Source organism: Perognathus longimembris, chromosome 2 (assembly GCF_023159225.1).
Source record: "Perognathus longimembris pacificus isolate PPM17 chromosome 2, ASM2315922v1, whole genome shotgun sequence".
Classification (NCBI taxonomy): Eukaryota; Metazoa; Chordata; class Mammalia; order Rodentia; family Heteromyidae; genus Perognathus; species Perognathus longimembris.
In genome coordinates this window covers 151239581-151261519 of record NC_063162.1, presented here as the reverse complement: position 1 = coordinate 151261519, position 21939 = coordinate 151239581, and the positions used below count along the sequence as shown (strand labels likewise).

Below are 21939 nucleotides of genomic sequence, written 5' to 3'. Positions count from 1 at the left end.
TGGTTCAATCTCTATCCGTATTTTGAAAATTTCTGTAGAATTTGATAGCAAATTAGTTCTACTTGGTTCTTTTTAATGTTCTGTTTTTGATTGTGTTTTGAACTCTTAGTTCTTGATACTTTTTTTGTTGTTGTTGTTACTGGTAGCAAGACTTGTACTCAGAATCTTACATTCTCACTTTGGAGTTTCTTGCTCACAGCTGATGGTCTGTGACTTGATACCTCCATTCTAGCATTTTGCTGGTTGATTGGATATGCAGTCTTAACGACTTCTGTGCCCAGGCTAGCTTCGAACCTCTTGAGCCTCCTGAGTAGCTGGGATGCTCTTAATATTGTTTAAACTCTTAAGAGTTCCCAAAGTTATAATGCATTGGATAGACTAACCAAAAATACTGTGTGTGGAAGTGGGGGAACTGGGGTTTGAACTCAGGGATAGCTAGGGGGTTCTACTGCTTGATCATGCAACAATCTTTTTCTGCTTATCTTTTAGATAGGGTCTCACATCTCTTCCTTGCTGACCTAAATTGAAGTTTTCTATTTACACCTCCTATGTAGTTTGACTGGCATGCACCTAGCTTATTGGTTAAGATAGGATCTTGCCAACATTTGCTCATGCTGTCCTTGAACCGTGATCCTTTAAATCTCTGTCTCTATAGTATCTGGGAATAAGCTACCATAGATTGATAATTTTGAGAAACAGGTGAGGAAATCCATGATTTTTAAAAATACATGAGTAAACTCAAGATTCTAGGCTTAGGATTCCTATATTTTATAGCATGGTATTTATTGATATGTGCATGTACAAAAGATAGGAAAGAACAACTGTTCAACAGAACACTGTGTGCAGTAGAGAACACAGAGGTCCGTCATCCAAACCAGACCAGTCTCCAATAACAAGAAATAAATGTTACAGTGCGGCAAAGCATGCTGCAGTAGTTGCATGTTACAGCAGCAGCTAACCGTTAACCATTTCTGAACAGTTTATGGGCATTCTTTTTGATCGAAGCTGGGGCCCGAAAGATGATTTATAAACTAAACTTTGATAATGACAGCTGGATTTCAGTTTAAAGGTCTATAGAATATATTAGTAATTTCTTTGTCAAAATATCTACACATAATCATAATTTTTCTTCAGTTCTGTAAAATTGCACATAATCTGTCTCCTAGTGTCTTATGATAATATACTTATTAAAATTCATAATGTAATTATCCATGATTTTATTATATAAATTCTTCATTGCACTTGAGTAGTTTCCTAATTACCCCTGAAATGGCATCCAAACATTGTCAATCTATAATGTCCTTCATTTAGCTTATCCGTGTTATGTGAAATGTAAATGCTTTTTAAAATGAGATATAATTTTGGCATAGTTTAAATTATGATGAATAATGTATCATCACCAGAAAATTCTTCTTTCTGAAAAACTTCAGTATTATTCTTGTCTTGCAGTATGAATTTCTATGGAACGTTTTGGGAGCTGTCTACTTATGTAACATTCTTAAAGATCTACCAAAATGAATTTGTGATGTGCTCTGGCTAAAGTCCTCAGAGGAAGGCCAGTGTCACTGTGGAGAAAACGAAATTTAGATTATCTCTTGCCTCTATTTTCTCTACCACTAAATAAAACTATTAACGATAAAATAAAACATCCAACACAGTTCGATTGAGAGGGCACTATAGGGGAGGTAAGGGAGATAGTCGCTCACTTCCAGGGCTGAGAAAAGGTCTCCTAACAGATGTGCTTAAGGCCTTGCCATGAAAGGTCATGAACCAGCCAGCCACTGTTCAAAACAAGGTGGGAGTAAGAGAGGGCTCTCACTCAGTCGTGTGCCCTGGCTGCTGTTCTGTGCGGTCAGCACGGTGTTGGTAGCTGGGGTGGAGCAGGGGTAGTCTCAGTCAGGTTAGAGCTCTGATGGTAGGCAGAACATTTATGATTAACAGTGGAGGTTAAAAGTATATGCATGTATGAAGTTGGATTGCTTGGAGCTTCATGTGTGTGGCTTGACTTTATGAATTAAAAGTAATGGATACTTTATATCCATTGTGTGGTTCCTCCCCTCTCTGCAAAATACAGTTACTTCATTGACTAATCTGCTTAGTGAAGTTGTTAATCTCTTATTTCTGGTTACTTTAAATTCTTCATGGTACTTTTATCTTATAAATGAGATTCTTATTAATGTTACAGAAACTTGATAAGTACTATATATCTTAGCTTTTAGTCATTAATGAGATAACAATGTATCCTTGAGTTACCTAATTCGGAGTAACTGTTTGACATTTGTTTTGGTGTTTTTCTTTAAAATGTTGGCTTCCTAGAATAAACATTTTCTTAATGCTCTTTAACATGTTCATCAAATTAGTTCAGATTGCTAAATGTGATTATTTGGAAGTGACATGCCTTGGTTTTATTTTAACAATTTTAATGAAAAATTGTTTCCTGTGTACGTAATGGACACTTTAGGTTTCTGACTTTGCAAATTTAGATCAATTTACCTTAAAATGTCTTCACTTTTCAAGTTTGTCCTTTGGATGTAATTTCCATGAAATATTCATTCCCCTAAATAAAAATAAAAGCTACAACTTATGGTCATTGAAGGGAGAGTAATTAAACACTAAGATTAGGATGGGATTTGCATCTCAAGGTTGAGAGCTAACATTATAGAGGTTTTAAAATTTAGCATACTTTAGCTATTAAAGAGGAGTTCTTGTGTTAAATATGCCTGGGGACATTGGGATGTTGTGTATGAATAAGGACACTAACTCAAAAAGGACTCAGCAAGGCAAAGTTTCTTTTGCAGAAAGCTGCACTCTCAGCCAAAAATCAGGCAGGCAAACACACATAGCAGGCAGGCTGCTCCCTTTTTTATGCCTAACCCAGCAGCCCTTCTCTCTGTTCAAATTGGCCAATCTTGGGTTCACAATCTGATGAAGATGGCTGAGTTTGAAGAGGGTAGAATGTATTTACATAGTTATAAAGCGACTACACAAAACCTCAAAATATATTCATACTCCCTGCTACTTTCTTGAGCAATCTAAGATATGCCAATTCCATTTTGCAACAACTAGTTCTGAAGACAAAGCCTTACCTTTCAAAAGTCCTTCCTTAGACGGAAGCATTGTCCCTTTGCCTTCTTTACTTTCTGATATTGTCTTATTAGCACAATAATCAACAAGAGCCAAGCCACTAGGCCAGAACAGAAACTTTCCAGGAAAAGAATTCTCACAAGATGGACAGAAAGGAGGCAACCCATTTTGATAGAAAAGATGATGTTCTCATGCATACAGTGTATCCCAGTCAGAATTACCCCTCTGTTACTCTGTCTTACCCCCACCACTTTCTTAGAACAATTTCAAGGGGTTTCACTGTTCTATTTTCACACATGCAAATAAACTACTTCTACTACGTTCATCTTCATTCATCCTTTCCGTTAGTACTCCCCCCCTCCCCCCGTTGGCGTGCCACACAGCGGCCATACTTTCCTATGATTTATTTTACTTATTTATTTTTTGCTATGTATCAATTGCATCAAAGGATTTTTGTCATGGCATTTCAGGTGTACGTGTTATATTTTGGTCAGAATAACCCTCTCTTTTGCTCTCCCTTTTCACACTACAGTTTTAAAATGTTTGTATTTATTGATTACTCATGTTTTGATTTTATTTTCTCCGCATAGTAGTTTGGTTGTGTGTAACAATGGAACATAACCTTAACATAAGTGTTAAGGTTGTCTGTTGCTCTTTTTTAGCATCATTACATTTGTTAGAAGAAAAAAAATCTCCAGTTCTTTTATTTTTAGAGTACAGTGATTATTTATGCTGTAATTGTAATTCATGAGTCAGTGTTGATTTCATATAAACTTTAATTTTAATATGCTTCACTGTAGTGGTGTTACCTAAGAATAGTTTGTAACTACAAATATTGAAACATAAAGTCGCTGTAAGTGATAAACTGATTTGCCCTGTTTCCATACACTTGCATTTGTTTGGGCCGTTTTGAAATTCTTTAGTTGCTGGCTTTGACTTTTTATGTTGCTGAGTTTTCCACATCTGTTTTCTCACCTGCCACACCCTAGGGGGCTTGGAGCACCCATAATACAGTGAGCCCACCTTCCTGGTCCCCAGACATTTCAGAAGGTCGGGAAACCTTTAAACCCAGGCAGCTTCCTGGCAGTGCCATTTGGAGCATCAAAGTGGTAAATAAAATTGTGTTTACATTCATGTGTCATTTCCTTCTGGTTTGTTTTGTCCTGTTGGATGTTAAAGATTAATCTTTTCTTTTCATCATTCAGCTTCCAGAGCCACTGTCTTAATCCAAAATCCTTAGTGTAAAGAAATCACCTGCTTGCACTTCAATAACTGGATAATGCCTTAGATGTCCGAGCGTGTGTCAGGTGTTGGAGTAGGGCCTCATACCATCCTCAGGTCTCAGCCTCTTGAGTAGCTAGGATTGCAAGCCTGAGCCACCAGCTGGGGGCTTGATTCTTTTAATTAAAAACAAACAAAACTCTTTCAGTGCCTGTTGAAAACAAACAGTCCAGCACAACCCTATCACCCTTAAAACTGAGGGTCCTGGAGGAGAACATAATGAGAAGACAAGGAGAGAACATTTGAATTTGGAGGATGGCTATGTCTCTCAAAACTGGAAGCCATTTGTTCTTGCATTATGTTTTATTCTCACAATGTAACCAAACATTTTTTACCAGGAAAGTGTTCCTACTGAGTAGGGATTTAGCTCAGCGTATCAGACTGATACGTGGCCTCAACTGAAGGTAGGACCTGTTCGGTTAGGGGAAACAGAAAGAACTTTTGTGATCTTTAAAATAATTGTGTGTATATGTAATATCTTTGTGGGTAGATAAGTTTTTTTTTCATTAAGTAATAAGTCTAAGTGAAGAAAACACACAAGTCATAATCAAGAAAAGAAACGTATCTAAAACAGTGATATTTTCAGCTTGAGATATCACAGAATAGTATATTTTGCCATAGGATTTTTTCTTTTCCTGTTGGGTAAAAAGTCAGATAAATTATTCAAATCATTCCTATTTCAAGTATTTGTTATTCGGGTTATTTAAAGCAAGGCCTTTCCCTTATTATTGTCAATTTTCCTATAATCTTTAAATGATTTTTTTCTCTAAACACTGTTGTACAAGTTAAGGATGTTTATTTTGTTGAATAATAGAAGATATTCCTTTTATATTTTTTTGTGCCAGTGCTGAGGCTTGAACTCAGGGCTTGAGTGCTGTAGTTTTTTTTTTGTTGTTGTTGTTGTTGTTTTTTCCTTAAGGCTAGTGCCCTACTACTTGAGTCATACTTCCACTTCCAACTTTTTTATAGTTAACTGGAGATAAGAGCTTCACAGACATCAGATCTCAGTCTCCTGAGTAGCTAGTATTACAAGCCTGAGTCACCAATGATTGGCTGATAATTAATTTTATTTTATTTATTTATTTTTTTTTTGGCCAGTCCTGGGCCTTGGACTCAGGGCCTGAGCACTGTCCCTGGCTTCTTCCCGCTCAAGGCTAGCACTCTGCCACTTGAGCCACAGCGCCGCTTCTGGCCGTTTTCTGTATATGTGGTGCTGGGGAATTGAACCTAGGGCCTCGTGTATCCGAGGCAGGCACTCTTGCCACTAGGCTATATCCCCAGCCCCCTGATAATTAATTTTAATGATAAGAATAGTATTTTGTATTAGAACACAAGTGATTTTTTTTGGAAATTGCAGAAGAGTGTGTAAAACCCGGAGACTGGAGCCAGACTTGGTAGCTTGATGGCCTTGGACAAGTTAACTTAGCCATTTATCCCTCAGTACATTCATTGCTAAAATGAGTATACTGTGTTGAGAGTAAAAAGTGCAGTCAGTACTCATACCAGCTATTACTATAATCCCTGAGAGGTCAAGTCATAAACATTGCTTCCTTACATTTATGTTAATGTTGAATGTTAATTGATGATACATTGAAATATCTAGATTGGCTTGGTTCTTTTGGCCCTCTAAAAGGTAGCACAGGAAAATGCTGGAGCCTGCTTATAGAGCACATTCACAATAACAGATGCGACATTTAATTCTAAGGTGGTAAGCACTTTATATTTTAAATTGTGGTATACAGATTTAAACATACAAAGCACTGGTCACTCAGTATATGTTATCTAGTAAGAGTAAAAGACAGAGAAAGTATCTGTGTAACATTTAATAAAATACTTGCCTCACGGGTAGCTTCTTACAGACCGTTGACTTCTCTTTATCTGTTACGTAGGGTCGAGGGTCTGGATTTCCAGGGAAGCGGAGACCTCGTGGAGCAGGGCTGTCAGGACGAGGCGGGAGAGGCAGGTCCAAGCTGAAAAGCGGACTTGGAGCTGTTGTGTTACCTGGGGTGAGAATGGCTATATTTATATGGTCTGTAATCTTTCAAAGGGTTAAACTCAAAGAAACAGCTATCTGTCAAATGCCATCACATTTCCCAACAAGCCACTAGAAGAAACAGTTTCCACATTCTTTGTGTTATTTTGTTTTGTTTTGTTTTGATTTGATTTTTGCCAGTCCTGGGTCTTGAACTCATGGCCTGGGCACTATCCCTGGCTTCTTTTTGGCTCAAAGCTAGAACTCTACCATGTGAGCCGCAGCGCCACTTTGAGTTTTTCTGAGTTTATTGGAGACTTTTCTGCTCAGGCTGGCTTTGAACCATGATCCTCAGATTTTAGCCTCCTGCACAGCTAGGATTACAGGCATGAGCCACTAGTGCCCAGTTATTTCTGTTCTTAAAGTCACATAAACAGGCTAAGGCCTTTAAAATTTACGGTGTCTCTTTACATTTCTTAAAAATATTTAGAAATCTAGGTCAGATATTCTATTTTCTTATTTATAATCTCTTTTATTGCTTTGATTTTCATCCTGTCTGTCTGTCTACCTACCTCCACCTACCTTATCTATATTCATCCATCCATCCATCCTGATACAAGAGCTAGAACTCAGGGTGCTCGGCTTCTTTTTTGTTTTGTTTTTGTCATGACAAGGCTGTATCATTTGAACCACAGTCTCGATTATCTTTTTATGCCTGCACCCTTCCCCAGAGGGCCAGTACATTTGCTCTTTGATTTAAAGGAAAAATGATAGGATCAGTTAGAAACATTTCGTTAGAGGTGGTGCATTTTTTATTGTGGTTGCTCTCAATGCTTAGAGTAAGATTTCTAGAAGAGGCTGAATACGTTGCAGATGAATATGGATTCTAAAAATGTTGACAAGTTTTGAACTGCTTATCACATACTTAGGGATTGATGTTTGCTGATTGGCATATTCTAAGCCATTCTTGAAATACATATTGAAACATACATTTGCTAAATAATCTAAGTAAAATTACAATATTTTACATGATAACTTGCTGTTTTACTGAAATCTTGCATATAAAATCTGTCACTTTTAAGTTCAAGATAGGTGAAGTTGTTTGGTCTTGGGATTCAGGAAACTTAGGTTCTGTTAAGCCAATGAATAAAAAGCAACTGATATGTCGCATGAGCGTACAAGTATTTCCCATATAGAATTTTGTGCTGTCGGCATGTGTACACTGTTAGACAGTATCACCATCGAGGTAGTATATATATATATATATATATTCCATCAAAGTGTCTTCAGGACCATCCGCAAACCCCTCTTGCCTTTCTCTCGCATTGCCTCGAGTCCTGACCCCACAGCAGTGATTGATCTGATTTCCTTCCTTGTGGATTAATTTCTGTTTTGAAGGCTTGTGAATAAACAGAATCATATACTGTACTCTTTTCCACTCAGGCTGTATGCCTTTCTCCGTTTCTTTTATTACCTTTAATTTTTCTTTAATACTGTTCTAGTTTCCAGCATACCTTGCAAATATTGTGTCTTATCTGTCTCTAAGTTTTCATATTTTTATGCTTTTGCAAGTGGTTGTGACATTTCCATTTTCTGGTTAAGTGTTGGCAATGTGTTGTTTATGCCCAACTCTCTAGGGTAGCCTCTAGTCTTTTTAAGGGAGAAGGATCATATTTCATAATTGGGGCAGGATACGACCTCTGAAACATAAGTGAGCCAGAAGGTACCTAGTTGGTTTTGTGAAACTTAAACAAGTTCAGAAATGAACACTCTTGGTTGATGAGATTTTTTTGCTAATACTGAAAAATCTTCTTGTTATTCAAAACAGTGCTGTCCAAGAGAAATGTCACGAGAACCACATACTCAATTTAAACCTTCCTAGTGGGACACATTGGAAAGTTCTGATGAATATAAAGTTCTGATGTGTTTAATTACCATTAAACATGTCATATATACAGAATTTTTTTAATGATTAGTAATTTTTATTCTTTCTAGTTTGGTACTAAGTCTTTGAAAACCATCACATCTCAATTTTTTTTTTTTTAACCACAGTTGCGTTACGATTACTTTGGAGTGAATACTCTGTTGAGAATTGAACACAAGGCCACTTGAGCTATGTCCTCAGCCTTTTTTATTTTTATTTTTTGAGACAAGGTTTTGCTGCCTTTTTCCTGGGCTGGTTCTCAACTCTCAATCGTCCTCATTTTGCCTCATGAGTAGCAGGGGTTATAGTCATTTACTACCGCATCTCGCTAATTTTTCTTGATTAGTGTTCCAGATAATCAAGTATTACTGAAAAGAAGCCTATATTGCTTCTTCGTCCCTAGGACTTGTCGCTCTAAAGAGATGTGCCACTAAATTAAGAAAGCCTCATCACCTAGGCTTCAATGTAGCAAATTGTTAGTCTAGATCTCAGCAAAAATTCTATTTTAGATAGAATTTTCTGAAATTTTCAGGTTAAGTGTAGTGTAAAGACTGTAATTTCATGTTTCATTGTTTTGGGGTTTTTTTTTGTAGGTGTCTGCTGCAGACATTTCCCTGAATAAGGATGAAGAAGAAAACTCTATGCATAATACAGTGGTGTTGTTTTCTAGCAGTGACAAGTTCACTTTGCATCAGGTTAGAATTTAATCCTCTTCCTTGAGTTCCTCTTTACCCATTTTTACTTTATCCTGTATGCGCAAATACCATCTAATTTGGCTGTAGTGTGAGGTTAATTTAAAAAAGCATTTTAAAAATAAAATGCATATATTCTTAGCTTCACTGCCAGTTTACAATTGGTTTTTGTGTTCTTAATTCCAGGATATGTGTGTGGTTTGTGGCAGTTTTGGCCAAGGAGCAGAAGGGAGATTACTTGCTTGTTCTCAGTGTGGTCAGTGTTACCATCCATACTGTGTCAGCATCAAGGTAATTGTGCTTAAGTTAAATTAGTTAATTTTAAGTATTTGTGATGGCTCTTACATATTGACAATAATTTTGATGATAAATATTGCTTGTTAGGGTTTATTACTGCTGGGCACTGGAGGCTCATCCTTACAATACTGACTACACAGGAGGCTGAGATCTGAGGGTTGCCGTTCAAAGCCAGCCCAGACAGGAACGTCTGTGAGACTTATTTCTAATTAACCACCAGAAAACTAAAAGTGGCACTGTGGCTTACAGTGGTAGAGTGCTAGCCTTGAGCAAAAAAGCTCCGGGAACAGCGCCCAGGCCCCAGAGTTCAAGCCCCACTACCAACCCAAAAGAAAAAAAAAAGTTTATTACCTTAGTAAGATTACCCTTAAAAACCCATGGCCTTAAGTTACAGTGATTTATCTGCCATTCTCTTAAAAAATTAAAGCATGAAAATACATGCATTTAGTTTATAAAATAATATATCCCATTAGCTTTTGCTAAAGCATTGTTTAATTAGAATTTTTTTGTCTGTTGATTGCAAAAGTTCAGAATGAGTACTTAGTCAAATTTAATTTGCTGGTTCTGGTTTCTCCCTCATTTACTTTACTCAGCCCTCACCCACATACATTTTATTCTCATACCTGGAAGAAACAAGACAAATGTCATATTTAATGCACTTCAGTGTAGCAATTGACAACCTAAAATACTGAAATATTTTAGGTTAGACACTCCATGAGGAACCTTTCATAGGTAATCAAGCAGTTGGTTTTAAAGTTATTTAAATATTGGTATATCTCATTTAGCTTAGCTTACCATTGAACTCAGGTTCTTAATTTCTTTGTAAAGTCTCAGTTTTAGTAAGACTTAGTGATATTTGACTCAAATGAAAAATGGCAACTGGACATAAGTGTGGAGGTACAGCTATAGGCTAGCCCTTCTGGTCAGCCTTAGCTTCTGTATCATAAATGATTCTGAACTTGCAGTTGGTCTTCACCCCTCCCCCTGCCCTTCAGTATCACCATGTTAGGTGAGTACTTACCCACTCTGTCAGTATGGGAAACTACATACCCCTTAAGGAGGCTGTATATTTCTTTTGTAGAGTAACAGAGTTTTTTGAATTTAAGAAATCAAAGTAAAATCCTGCAATTAACTCCTCTAAGACTAGTTTTGTTTTGTTTTTGGCAGTACTGGGACTTGAACGTTGACAGTGTTTGCATGACAGAATACAACATACAACCAGCACAACTCTAAACATTGTAGGGAATTAAGTAATGGCAGAGTGATGATACTTAGGGAAAAAGGAATCTCAAAGGGGAGAAAAATCATTTTAAATATTAAAGTGCTTTATTTGGTAATATGATGCAGACATTAGCATGTCAGTTAGGTTTTGGAATCAGGTCTTAGCTAGCTGGAGCAGTAGAAATTAGACAGCAGTGTCAAGAGAGTGAAATAAACTGATCAACTTGAGAGTTTGGCCATGGCCATAAAGAGTCATGGATGGGTTTCTGTGAAATTAGAAAAAGTAAGAATGAAAATTCTGTGTGTGAATGTGTGTATGTATTCTATCACAACTATTTTAGCTCTGTTGGTTGTTGTTTTCTCAATCTCGTGTCTTTTTTTGTTTGTTTTGCTTTGTTTGGGTGCATATCCTTTTTCTATTCCATGCATCTCTGGGTAAATAACTATGTTATTGTTATTATTATTACTGTTATTACTATGTAATTGTGCAAATGGTGTACTGTTCTATAAATTGGGTTATGAGTACAGTGCTCCTTGGTCAGTGCCTGGGTGACTTTTTAGTTGTATGCAAGAGCTGACTTTGGAGCTTTCTAATATCTGAGTAGAATTCCACCTCCTTACATGAGTGCTTGTTTGGCTAGGTTAACTATTAGGCTTCAAAAATTATTTTTCTTTCTTTGGCCAGTCCTGGGCCTTGAACTCAGGGCCTGAGCACTGTCCTTGGCTTCTTTTTACTCAAGGCTAGCACTGTGCCACTTGAGCCATAGCACCACTTCTGGCTTTTTCTATATAGGTGGTACTGAGGAATTGAACCCAGGGCTTCATGCTTACGAGCCAAGCGCTCTTGCCACTAGGCCACATTCCCAGCCCCCAGAAATATTTTCTTTTAAGAATTTGGAGGGGCTGGGAATATGGCCTAGTGGTAAAGTGCTCACCTCATATACATAAAGCCCTGGGTTTAATTCCTCAAACACCACCTATACAGAAAAAGCCAGAAATGGCACTGTGGCTCAAGTGGTAGAATGCCAACCTTAAGCCAGAAAAGAAGCCAGGGACAGTGCTCAGGCCCTGAGTTCAAGCCCCAGGACTGGCCAAAAACAATACAGAAAAACAAAGAATCTGGAAACTGTTTATTCTAGTGGCTTGTTGGGAAATTTGATGGCATTTGACAGATAGCTGTTTCTTTGAGTTTAACACTTTTATTTTTTCTCTATGGCATTCAGGTTTCTTATTCCTTAAGAAATGATTCTGTTTTGCACCTTTGTTATTTTGTATTTTATTGTGACATAGACACTTATTCATTGAAGTCTTTAAGAAATTGCCTCACATTTTTAGCTTCTTTTTTGGGGGCCAGTCCTGGGGCTTGGGACTCAGGTCCTGAGCACCGTCCCTGGCTTCTTTTTGCTCAAGGCTAGCACTCTACCATTTGAGCCACAGTGCCACTTCTGGCCTTTTCTGTGTATGTGGTGCTGAGGAATTGAACCCAGGGCTTCATGCATGAAAGACAAGCACTCTACCACTAAGCCACATTCCCAGCCTGCTGCCTCACATTTTAAATTTTATATGTTGTTTCTTTTGATTCCGTAGTAATACAAAGATTGTTTTCTACACTCTTGAGGTAAAAGAGAATAGATGAATGAAGATGTGCTCTAGAAGTCCCAGCTTTAGGGTGTAAACACCTGTAAGACCAGTGTCCCTGATTCTTACCAGTACTTTTCAAAAATATTTTTCCTTAGTTTTTGTTTTGATTTTAAACAGTTAAGTTACAGTTAGGTATACAAGTTTCAAAAGCATGGGGTTTATGGAGATGTCACAGGTGGATGTTTTTGGAGGGAGTGCCAGTCCTGGGACATGAACTCAGGGTATTGCCTGAGTGCTGTCAGCTCAAGACTAGCACTTAACCGCTTGAGCCGCAGCTCCATGTCTGGCTTTTTGCCGCCTAATTGGTGGTAAGCGTCCATGACTTTCCTGCCCCGGCTGGCTTCAGATCTCAGCCTCCTGAGTAGCTAGGATTGTAGGCGTGAGCCCACCAATTCCTGGCCAGAGATGGGGATTTTGTTGATGTATTTTCAAAATCTGTATCAATAGAAACTGGGGCAGCTTACGTGAATGCAGTTTCGAAATGCAGTTATTGTGCATAGATAAGAAGTGGGATTAAATTTGTATGCCCAGGCAGTCAGTTGTTTAAAAATAGCACTCTTGCCTGTGCCACTCGGGGTATACCGCTGGTCGCTCAGGTGAGGCGCCTAAATGTTCACGAGCGACGGGCCCCTCGTTGCCGGTCGCTTTCCTCTTCTCCGCGTTTCGGTACCTAAGAAACGTTTAAATGGACACACCGTGCTCGATGACGCAAGCGGAGGCCCGAGCTGATGCGTAAATCCCGTGCGTTGTGGTTCCCTCTGCAGATCACTAAAGTGGTCCTTAGCAAAGGTTGGAGGTGTCTGGAGTGCACGGTGTGCGAGGCGTGCGGGAAGGCCACCGACCCCGGGAGACTCCTTCTGTGTGACGACTGTGACATCAGCTACCACACCTACTGCCTCGACCCTCCCCTGCAGACCGTCCCCAAAGGAGGCTGGAAGTGCAAATGGTACTCCAGGGCTGTTTGCCACTCTGCCATGGGTGGGGCTTTCTCAGCACGCATTCGCTGTGATAGTTAACGCCAACAAGTAAAAAACGTCCTCCCTCGCCTCGAGTGATGCCTCACTCTGCTTACGCGCGGCTTCCCTCGTTCTAGTAGCTAAAGAAAATAAAACGGAGCTCTTCCGGGGGGGGGCTTGGGATTGCAGGTGTGTTTGGTGCAGGCACTGCGGAGCGACTTCAGCAGGCTTGAGGTGTGAGTGGCAAAACAACTACACACAGTGCGCACCGTGTGCCAGCCTGTCTTCCTGCCCTGTCTGCTATCGGAACTACAGAGAAGAAGATCTTATTCTGCAGTGTAGACAATGTGATAGGTATTGTATCTATTTTTTTTTTCCTTTTCAATATTTTGTTCACTTCCTTTTTTTTTTGTAATGTAGTGAAAGGGACTTAGGAAATAACTTTGCTCTCTAGATACGTAGTCTGATAAAACTTAGACATAATTTCTTATTTTAAATTCCCAGTTCCGGATAAAAGATTTTTATTCGGGGTTTTTGAAGATTTACGATCCCTTGTAATTAGATGTCAAAATATTATTTTCATACACGCATTTTCTTTTGGAGTATTTCTGAATCTTTCTGAGTTTAGAAGCTTTAGATTCTAAAAATGGTTTCACCCATTCTATTTTTTTTCAGCCACTTTTCTTTTTTCTTAAAGCCTTGGACAGTAGGTACCTAGGTATAGATAATCTCCTATAGTCCTTCCTAAGTGTATTATGTGTGCAGCTTTAACATTCAGGCTGCTTTCTTTGGTTTTATTTGTATGTTTTTGTGCCCTCGTAGTAGTTAAGCATTCACAGTTTTATATCATCTGTCATACAGTGTCCTTAGGACTCTTCCTTCAGATTCTCTGTTCCAAGACGAAACACTTTTGCTGTTTCCCAACTGCCATTCAGCATTATTTTTATTTATTTATTTAGTTAGTTTTTGCTTGTTGTGTTTTTTGCCGGTCCTGGGGCATGAACTCAGGGCCTGAGCAATGTCCCTGGCTTCTTTTTGCTCAAGGCTAGCACTCTTACCACTTGAGCCACAGCTCCACTTGTCTAGCTATTGGTGTTTGTTTGTAGAGAAGACTCTTGTGGACTTTGCTGCCTGGGCTGGCTTTGAACCCCTATTCCCAGATCTCAGCCTCCTGAGTGGGTAGCGTTGCAGGCATGAGCCATTAGACCTAGCTTATCCTATCTTTTTCATATGAAGTACATTTTACTCGTATTGCCCTCCGTCGTCTTCCTCTGCTCTCTGTTCTCTGAGTTTATAGTCATGGTTAGGAAAGGAAGCAGAGTGGACTCTGTAGAAGGGCATGTGAGGCGTTGAGGCTTTCAGGTTTGAAGGTGATCAGTCTCTGTAAAAGGCAGTTCTCAGTAATAATCCAGTGCTTTTAAAATGTACAAAAATATGATCTTTTTAGATGGATGCATGCAGTTTGTCAAAACTTAAATACTGAGGACGAAGTGGAAAATGTAGCAGACATTGGTTTTGATTGTAGCATGTGCAGACCGTATATGCCTGCGTCAAATGGTAAGAGAATCATTTAAACGAGACTCTATTCTGTCCTGGGCCTTACTCACACCTTGCTGTCTATAAACCAAGGAGTGAATTTAAACCTATTTTGGTTTATGTGAATATATTATTTGGACATGTATTTTATGAAAAATAAGTTCTGTTGATAATGCAGTTCTTTTTCTTGACATCGCTGTACCAAGGGGGTTTCATTTCTGACATGGATATTTATGCATACTATTTATCGTGATGGGATGACATGCCTCCCTTCCTGCTTCCTGTGTTGTTAATACAGTTGGAACCCTAACACTCTTTTTCAGTGAAATGAGTACAGAAACTAAAAAATGTAATCCTGTTTACCTTTTCTGGAAAAATGGCCTGTTTTTTTTTTTCTTCTTCATTTCAGTGCCTTCCTCGGACTGCTGTGAATCTTCACTTGTAGCACAGATTGTCACAAAAGTAAAAGAACTAGGTAAAGTTTGAAATGACTTATCAACAGTTCTTTAGAAAAAGCATGTAATGTTTAAATCTTTTATAACTGGCTATTCGCACATATAAGATATACCTAGATTCCTGTGGGGAGTCAGTATAAATTCTGATACTAATAGTTCTGTAGTTAATATACAAATTTCCCGTTTTGTCTAGTTTTACTAGGACAGTATTTTTATAAATTTTAGAAAATTAGCAGTGAAAATAACAGGTCTTATAGTATGTGTTATTGGCATGCTTGCTCTGGCTTCACTGGCATATTATTGTGCTTCAATTTTGAGTTTACAGGAAAAGAATAGTGTGCAAATTCCTTTAGAATTAATTCAGTTTATTATCACAGCCAAAGCTTGTGATTCATATGATACCTTTATGAAACTATTTCATTTCTTGTATTTGATAATGTCTATATAGAACATTTTGGTTCAGGAACCATTGGACAGTAGTTTTGCATATTTAAAAATTATGTCTTAATGATTTTTACACATACACATTACTATGCTTGATCCTATTGTGCTTTGGTTTCCCGATGGACTTCTAGAGTATTCTTGTTTCTCTTCTATAAACTGATCCTTACTCCCCTCCCTTTTTTTTTTTTTTTTTAAATGAAAAGGCTCCTAGCTCAGTGGCTGAATCATTGCATTTACTTCTACTGTTTACTTTCTAAGTCTTTTTATGATACATGAAAACACATGCCAGGAAGTGCAATCTCTGTAATTGGACCAACATTCCCAGTTTCCATTGAGCATCACCAAGTTGGTCATTCATGCATTTCCTAGATAAATGAATGCTGTGTGGACTGGTAGTTACTTTACAGTCGGTAGTTCCTTTGATGTTTACTTGGGAACTAAAACCAATTTGACCCTCTTTAAAAACTTGGTTTTGGGGCCTTTGTCATTTTAGATCCACCACCCAAGACGTATACCCAGGATGGTGTGTGCCTGACCGAATCAGGGATGACTCAGTTACAAAGTCTCACGGTCACCGTTCCGAGAAGAAAACGGTCAAAGCCCAAACTGAAACTGAAGATTATAAATCAAAACAGTGTGGCTGTCCTTCAGACCCCTCCAGACATTCAGTCAGAGCACTCAAGAGATGGGGAAATGGATGATAGTCGAGGTAATACTTGTTTATTCCACTTGGAATCCACATTGAAGGGTCTACGAACCCCAGGTCGTTGACCCTCATGAGGTGGGGAAATTCAGAGGGCTTCACTTTAGTTTGTCAGTTACCGGCATTAAATCCCTTCAGATCCCATGTTTAAGGTAAGGTGCACTGTAGAAATGATAGAGCTGTTATTAATACTGCTTCAAGCATACATTTGTATTCAAGGTGCTCGTCATAAATCACTGATGTATTAAGTCGTACAGAGAGGCTACCAATCTGTAAGTCAGTTTGTAAGTACAGTGCATGTTGATCAGTGTCATCCCTTGCATCATTCTCCCTTGCTTCCCCCTTCCATTTCTATCCTCAGGTTACCTAGTATAGTTTTTACATAATTACATGGAATATAATGACTGTATTTGTTCATACCCTTCTTCCCTCCATTTGTGTGACCTCCTCATTGCCCTCTTGATCATAATAGATGGGAGATTTTTCTAACGGAACTCCAGACAACATACTTTTAGTAGTAATATTAAATTTGCATGAATTAATTTATGCTTATCTCCAGTGAAGAACACTGTAAAATTGGTCATTTTTAGGCTGGTTATGTCTTTTCCACTGATTCAGAAATAAAGTAAAGGTTATTTCCTAGTACATTTTATTAGACTATAGCATTTACAGAATGCACACTACATGCCGGATGTGGAAAGTAATACTAGTGCACATCGTAGGCACTGTCCTTTGCTCATGAAGCCTCTGTTTTAAAATTTAAAGGACAAATCTGACAAAAAATATTACAATGTGGGAAATACTAAGGGATAAAGCCAATAAGAATTAGGTTAAGTGGACTTGGAATATGGACAGTGGCGTATGTGTGGTGAAATAAATTGAAAGCAGTACGTGAGCGAGCACAGGCCCCCCGGAGGTGCGTGTGTAAGCTCCCTGACTGCCTACTGTCCTGGCAGTGGGAAAGCCAGGACAAAGGCCCAGGAGAGGCCGCTGTCTGGAAGAGTGGGTAGAGGGCACAATAGAAAACAATGGACTCAGAGATAGGAGGAACGGATGGATAGATAGGTGGGTGGGTGGGTAGGTGGATGGAGGGACATGCATATACATGCATGGAGGCTGAGACGATTGTGCGAGAGTACAAAGTGATACTTAGGAGTTGATCCTGACTGGTCAGGAATGCAGAGTCACTGAGTGTTGCACAGGAGAACAGCTCCACTGTGCTGTGAGACTGTGCAGTAGACTGTTAGGGAACAAGAGTCATGGGAACTGAATCTCTCGGGAGGCTGTGCCAGTAGGTAGTTCAGGTGAGAGGTAGTTGTGTCTTAAGACGTTGGAAGTGCCTAGTAATTTACCATCCTATTTATCACATTTCTTTCTATAGTTTTTTGGGTCTGTGTTAGAGAATATGGCAAACTAGTTTTCAAGTACAATCGAAAGATTTTTTGATGTTGATGTTAAAGCCGCTAGGAGTTGCGGAGAAATAGTCTGTAGATCGATGTAGGAGGCAGGAATCGAGAGTAGTACTATCCAGAGTACAGTAGAAAAAGAAGCTTAGTTTTGAGGACATGAAAACTTGTCTGAGAAAGGACTTCCATCCATTATTACTTACTGGATTTTATGAAATGTGAAGTTTCTTGAATAGTATACATTACTTCACAAGTAATGAGGAATGATAATGAGACTGTAGACCCTTCAAAAAGCAAAGCTGTAAAGCTACCGAAGAACCCCAGAAGATTTTCTGTTTGACAGCTGTTCTGTGGGATGACATTGAGAAATGGTAGCTTATTTCAAGTGTGTGTGTGTGTGTGTGTGTGTGTGTGTGTGTGTGTGTGTTTTGCCAGTACTGTGTTTGAACTCTGGGCCTGGGTGCTGTCCCTGAACTTTTATGCTCAAGGCTAGCATTGTACCACTTGAGCCACAGGTCCATTTCTAGCTTTTTGGTAGTTTATTAGACATGAGAGTCTCACAGACTTTCCTGCCCAGGCTGTTTTTGAAGTGAGATCCTCAGCTCTCAGCCTTCTGAGTAGCTAGGATTACAGGTGTGAGCCACTGGTGCCCAGCTTCGATTTTATGTGTTTTTACTTAAGCCAAGAGTAACTGAAAATGAGTTGCAAAATTTACCCTGGTTTTCTTCCTAATCATGTGGTTCAAGAGCGCATTTGATTTACTCAATCTATCCTTTTGTTTTTATTGAATATTAAAGATATCTTGAATGTTCAAAATGTTAATAGAGGCAGTCTTTGGATTTAAAGAATCAAACATTCAGTATTTTCCTGGCCATTCCTGCTGCTTGCTTTGTATCTCAGGATCTCAAATCCAAAAAAAGGGAAAGTACTGGGCTGGGAATGTGGCTCAGTGGTAGAGTGCTTGCGTAGCATGTATGAAGCCCTGGGTTTGATTCCTTGGTACCGCATAAACAGAAAAAAAAAAAAAAAGGAAAGTACTTTCTCCAGGGCTGAGATTAGTACATATGATTCAGATGATGTTTCTGCTTTTTCCTGTTTGCTAGATAAAAATCTTTTCTTGACTTTCTTTTTTTTTTTTTTTTGCCAGTCCTGGGGCTTGAGCTCAGGGCCTGAGCACTGTCCCTGGCTTCTTTTTGCTCAAGGCTAGCACTCTGCCACTTGAGCCACAGCACCACCTCTGGCTTTTTCTATATATGTGGTGCTGAGAAATCAAACCCAGGGCCTCATGTATACGAGGCAAGCACTCTTGCCACTAGGCCATATCCCCAGCCCTAGATAAAAATTTTTAAAAAAAATTTTATTACTGAATTTTTGCAGTTGCAAAGGGAAGAATTTATTTGTGTGTATATACACACGTACACACATGTATATGTGTGTGTACACACATATATACACACACACAAGCTTAAAATTAATGGCTTTGAACTGGGATCCTCAAATCTCAGCTTCCTAAGTTGCTAGGATTACAGGTGTGAGCGACTGGCGCCCCGGCAAAATTAATTGGTTTTTAAGCCTGCCTATAAATGAAAGAAAGGAAAAGTTATAATGTAGCAATAACCCTTATTGTTATGTAAAGGTTTGTAAAGAAACATTTCTTAGTTTTAGCTACTTTATTTTAAACCTTTAGCTTACACTTTAAGAATTAACTAGTTAATGTCTTAGTACTATTTGGAAGTGTTAGAGGGAAGTTTGGTGTTTTTTGTTTTTTGTTTTTTTGCCAGCCCTGGGACTTGAACTCAGGGCCTGAGCACTGACCCTGGCTTCTTTTTGTTCAAGGCTAGCCCTCTGCCACTTGAGCCACAGCGCCACTTGTGGCTTTTTCTGTTTATGCGGTGCCGAGGAATTGAACCTAGGACTTCATGCACGCTAGGCAAGCACTCTACCGCTAAGCCACATTCCCAGCCCTCTAGAGGTCTTCTCACTTCTAAAAGACATGGACATAGACCAGCCCCATCAGGTAGTTACACTGAGAGCAGAGGCTGTGTGTCAGACACTTGGGTCAGCACTTCTCAGATGAGGAACTCGTGGCTGTGGACGGTGCTCCTTCTGCTTTTGCTGTAGGTGGTCTCTATGTACGACAGAACTCAGTGAAGTCCTGCACTGCTGTCTGTATGTGTGCAGAATGTATGGTGTAGAGGTCTTTTTTTCATTCTTGCAGCTGAATGCTGAGAGCAGTGGATTGCCTACCAGAATGACCCTGAACTGAATGTTTCCAAATACTTTTTTTCATTTTGGAAGCGAAGAAAAATTACAACGAAAGAATATATAGATCTTTTTGGTGTATTATGAAGCCATATCTGATAGATGACTTTATTAAAAAGTATAGTATATTGGAGTGAGGCTGGGTAACTTTAAAATTAAAGAAATTTTAAATTAAATTTTGAAAAGTTTTATTGACTAAAAGTGATCTTCAGCTGTGCAGTTCAAAGCTGTCAGACTGTAATAGTATATATTGTCTTACACTTATAATTTTAGGCATACTCTTAGACTCCACTGGAGCTAACAAAGTTCAAATTGAACTTTCGATGCTCTTGGAATAGCACAACAATACTTGTGATTTTTTTTTTTTTGGGGGGGGGGGCACACCAGTCCTAGGACTTGAGCCTCAGGGCCTGGGCACTGTCCCTGAACTTCTTTTGCTCAAGGCTAGTACTCTTATCGCTTGAGCCACAGCACCACTTCTGGCTTCTTCTGTTTTTGTGGTACTGAGAATGGAACCCAGGACTTCATGCAAGCTAGGCAAGCACTCTACCACTAAGCCACATTCTCAGCCCCAACTTTTTGTTTTAATAGTTGCTTTTGTTGAATTCTCACTTTTACAGGTGCCTTTTTAGGAAGAGAAATCAAGCCTGGTACCAATGACTCACTCCTAGCTGCTTAGCAGGCTGAGACCTAAGGATGGAGATTCAAAACTAACTTAGGCAAAAAAGTTCTCACAACTGTTTTCAGTTTAACCCGCATAAAAGCTGGGCTAGAGATACGGTTCAAGTGATAGAATGCTAGCCATGAGGAAAAAAAACTGAGAGCCTGAAGCCCTGAGTTCAAAGCCTTGTCCAGGTACATTTTTTTAAAAAAGGGACAAGGTAAGATATTGAAATCACAGACTAAAAGTATAGATCAAGTGGTAGAGCCCTTGCCTACATGTGTGAGGACCTGTGTTCAATACTCAGTACCAGCCCCTCCTCGCCCCCCCCTCCCGTCCCAAAGGGAAGAAAATCATAAACTAGTATTGTAGTAAAGCAGAAACAAATCTCACGTGCAGTAAACACACCTCTACCAGAGTACCAGTGGCTCACACTTGTAATCCTAGCTACTCAGGAGGCTGAGATCTGAAGTACACAGTTCAAAGCCAGCCCAGGAAGGATAGTTTGTGATTTTTTTTTTCTTTTTTGCCAGTCCTGGGGCTTGAACTCAGCACTTGGGCACTGTCTGTGAGCTTCTTTTGCTCAATGCTAGCACTCTACCACTTGAACCACAGCACTACTTTCGGCTTTCTCTTATTATGTGGTGCTGAGGAACCAAACCCAGAACTTCGTGCATGCTAGGCAAGCGCTCTGCCACTAAGCCACATTCCCTGCCCCAACTCTGTGAAATTCTTACCTTCAATAAGCCACTAAAAAGCCCAAAGTAGTCCCCTTTCTCCAGCCATGGCTTGGCCACAGGCCAGCAGTTCAGTAATAAAAGTTTCTCTCCACCTGAAAACAAAAAATAAATAAAAAGCCCAAAGTAGAGCTGTGGTTCAAGTGGTAAAGCTCTAGGCTTAAGAGTTCAATGACAGCACTTAGGCCCCAACTTAAAGCCCTAGGGCCATTACAAATGAGAAAACAATAACAAGGAACAGCAAAATATATTCACCTTCAGAGATCTTGACACTCTGTGAGTACAGTGAGAAAATAAAATTTAAACCTAAAAGAAAGTTAGAGCCCTTTGTATCCCACATGGGAGCATCATGCTTGTCCTCGCCAGTGCTGATCTCAGAACAGACCGTCACTGGTAAAGCGAGTTGGCAAGCGTGGGGTGGAATGTATTTAGGCTCTCGCTGACAAAGGTCAGAGCAGCTACGAGTGTGGGGAGAAACTTGGAACGCCTGTCCATTTAGTTAATAGAGTTGTTTTTTCACATTTGTTGCCTCTTATAATAGTAATATTTGCTCTTCAACCTTTAAATCTATTATGTATTTAGTGGCCGATGATCTAGGAGCTTGAACTTGGGCCCTAGGAGCTACCCCTGAACCTTTTTGCTAAAGGCTAGCACTTAGCACTATGCC

General features: G+C 39.3%; 1 protein-coding gene across 12 annotated transcripts in view; it reads left to right on the top strand.

The window, feature by feature from the left end:
* Positions 1-21939, top strand: part of Kmt2c (lysine methyltransferase 2C) — a 204872-nt gene that overhangs the window by 117344 nt on the left and 65589 nt on the right. For all 12 annotated transcript variants that reach the window (XM_048340506.1, XM_048340501.1, XM_048340504.1 and 9 more), the window contains exons 15-23: positions 4074-4193; positions 6255-6371; positions 8855-8956; positions 9140-9244; positions 12877-13058; positions 13258-13422; positions 14516-14625; positions 15014-15079; positions 15997-16212. In XM_048340506.1, the coding sequence (XP_048196463.1) occupies positions 4074-4193; positions 6255-6371; positions 8855-8956; positions 9140-9244; positions 12877-13058; positions 13258-13422; positions 14516-14625; positions 15014-15079; positions 15997-16212 (1183 nt within the window). The remainder of the gene's footprint in view (positions 1-4073; positions 4194-6254; positions 6372-8854; positions 8957-9139; positions 9245-12876; positions 13059-13257; positions 13423-14515; positions 14626-15013; positions 15080-15996; positions 16213-21939) is intronic.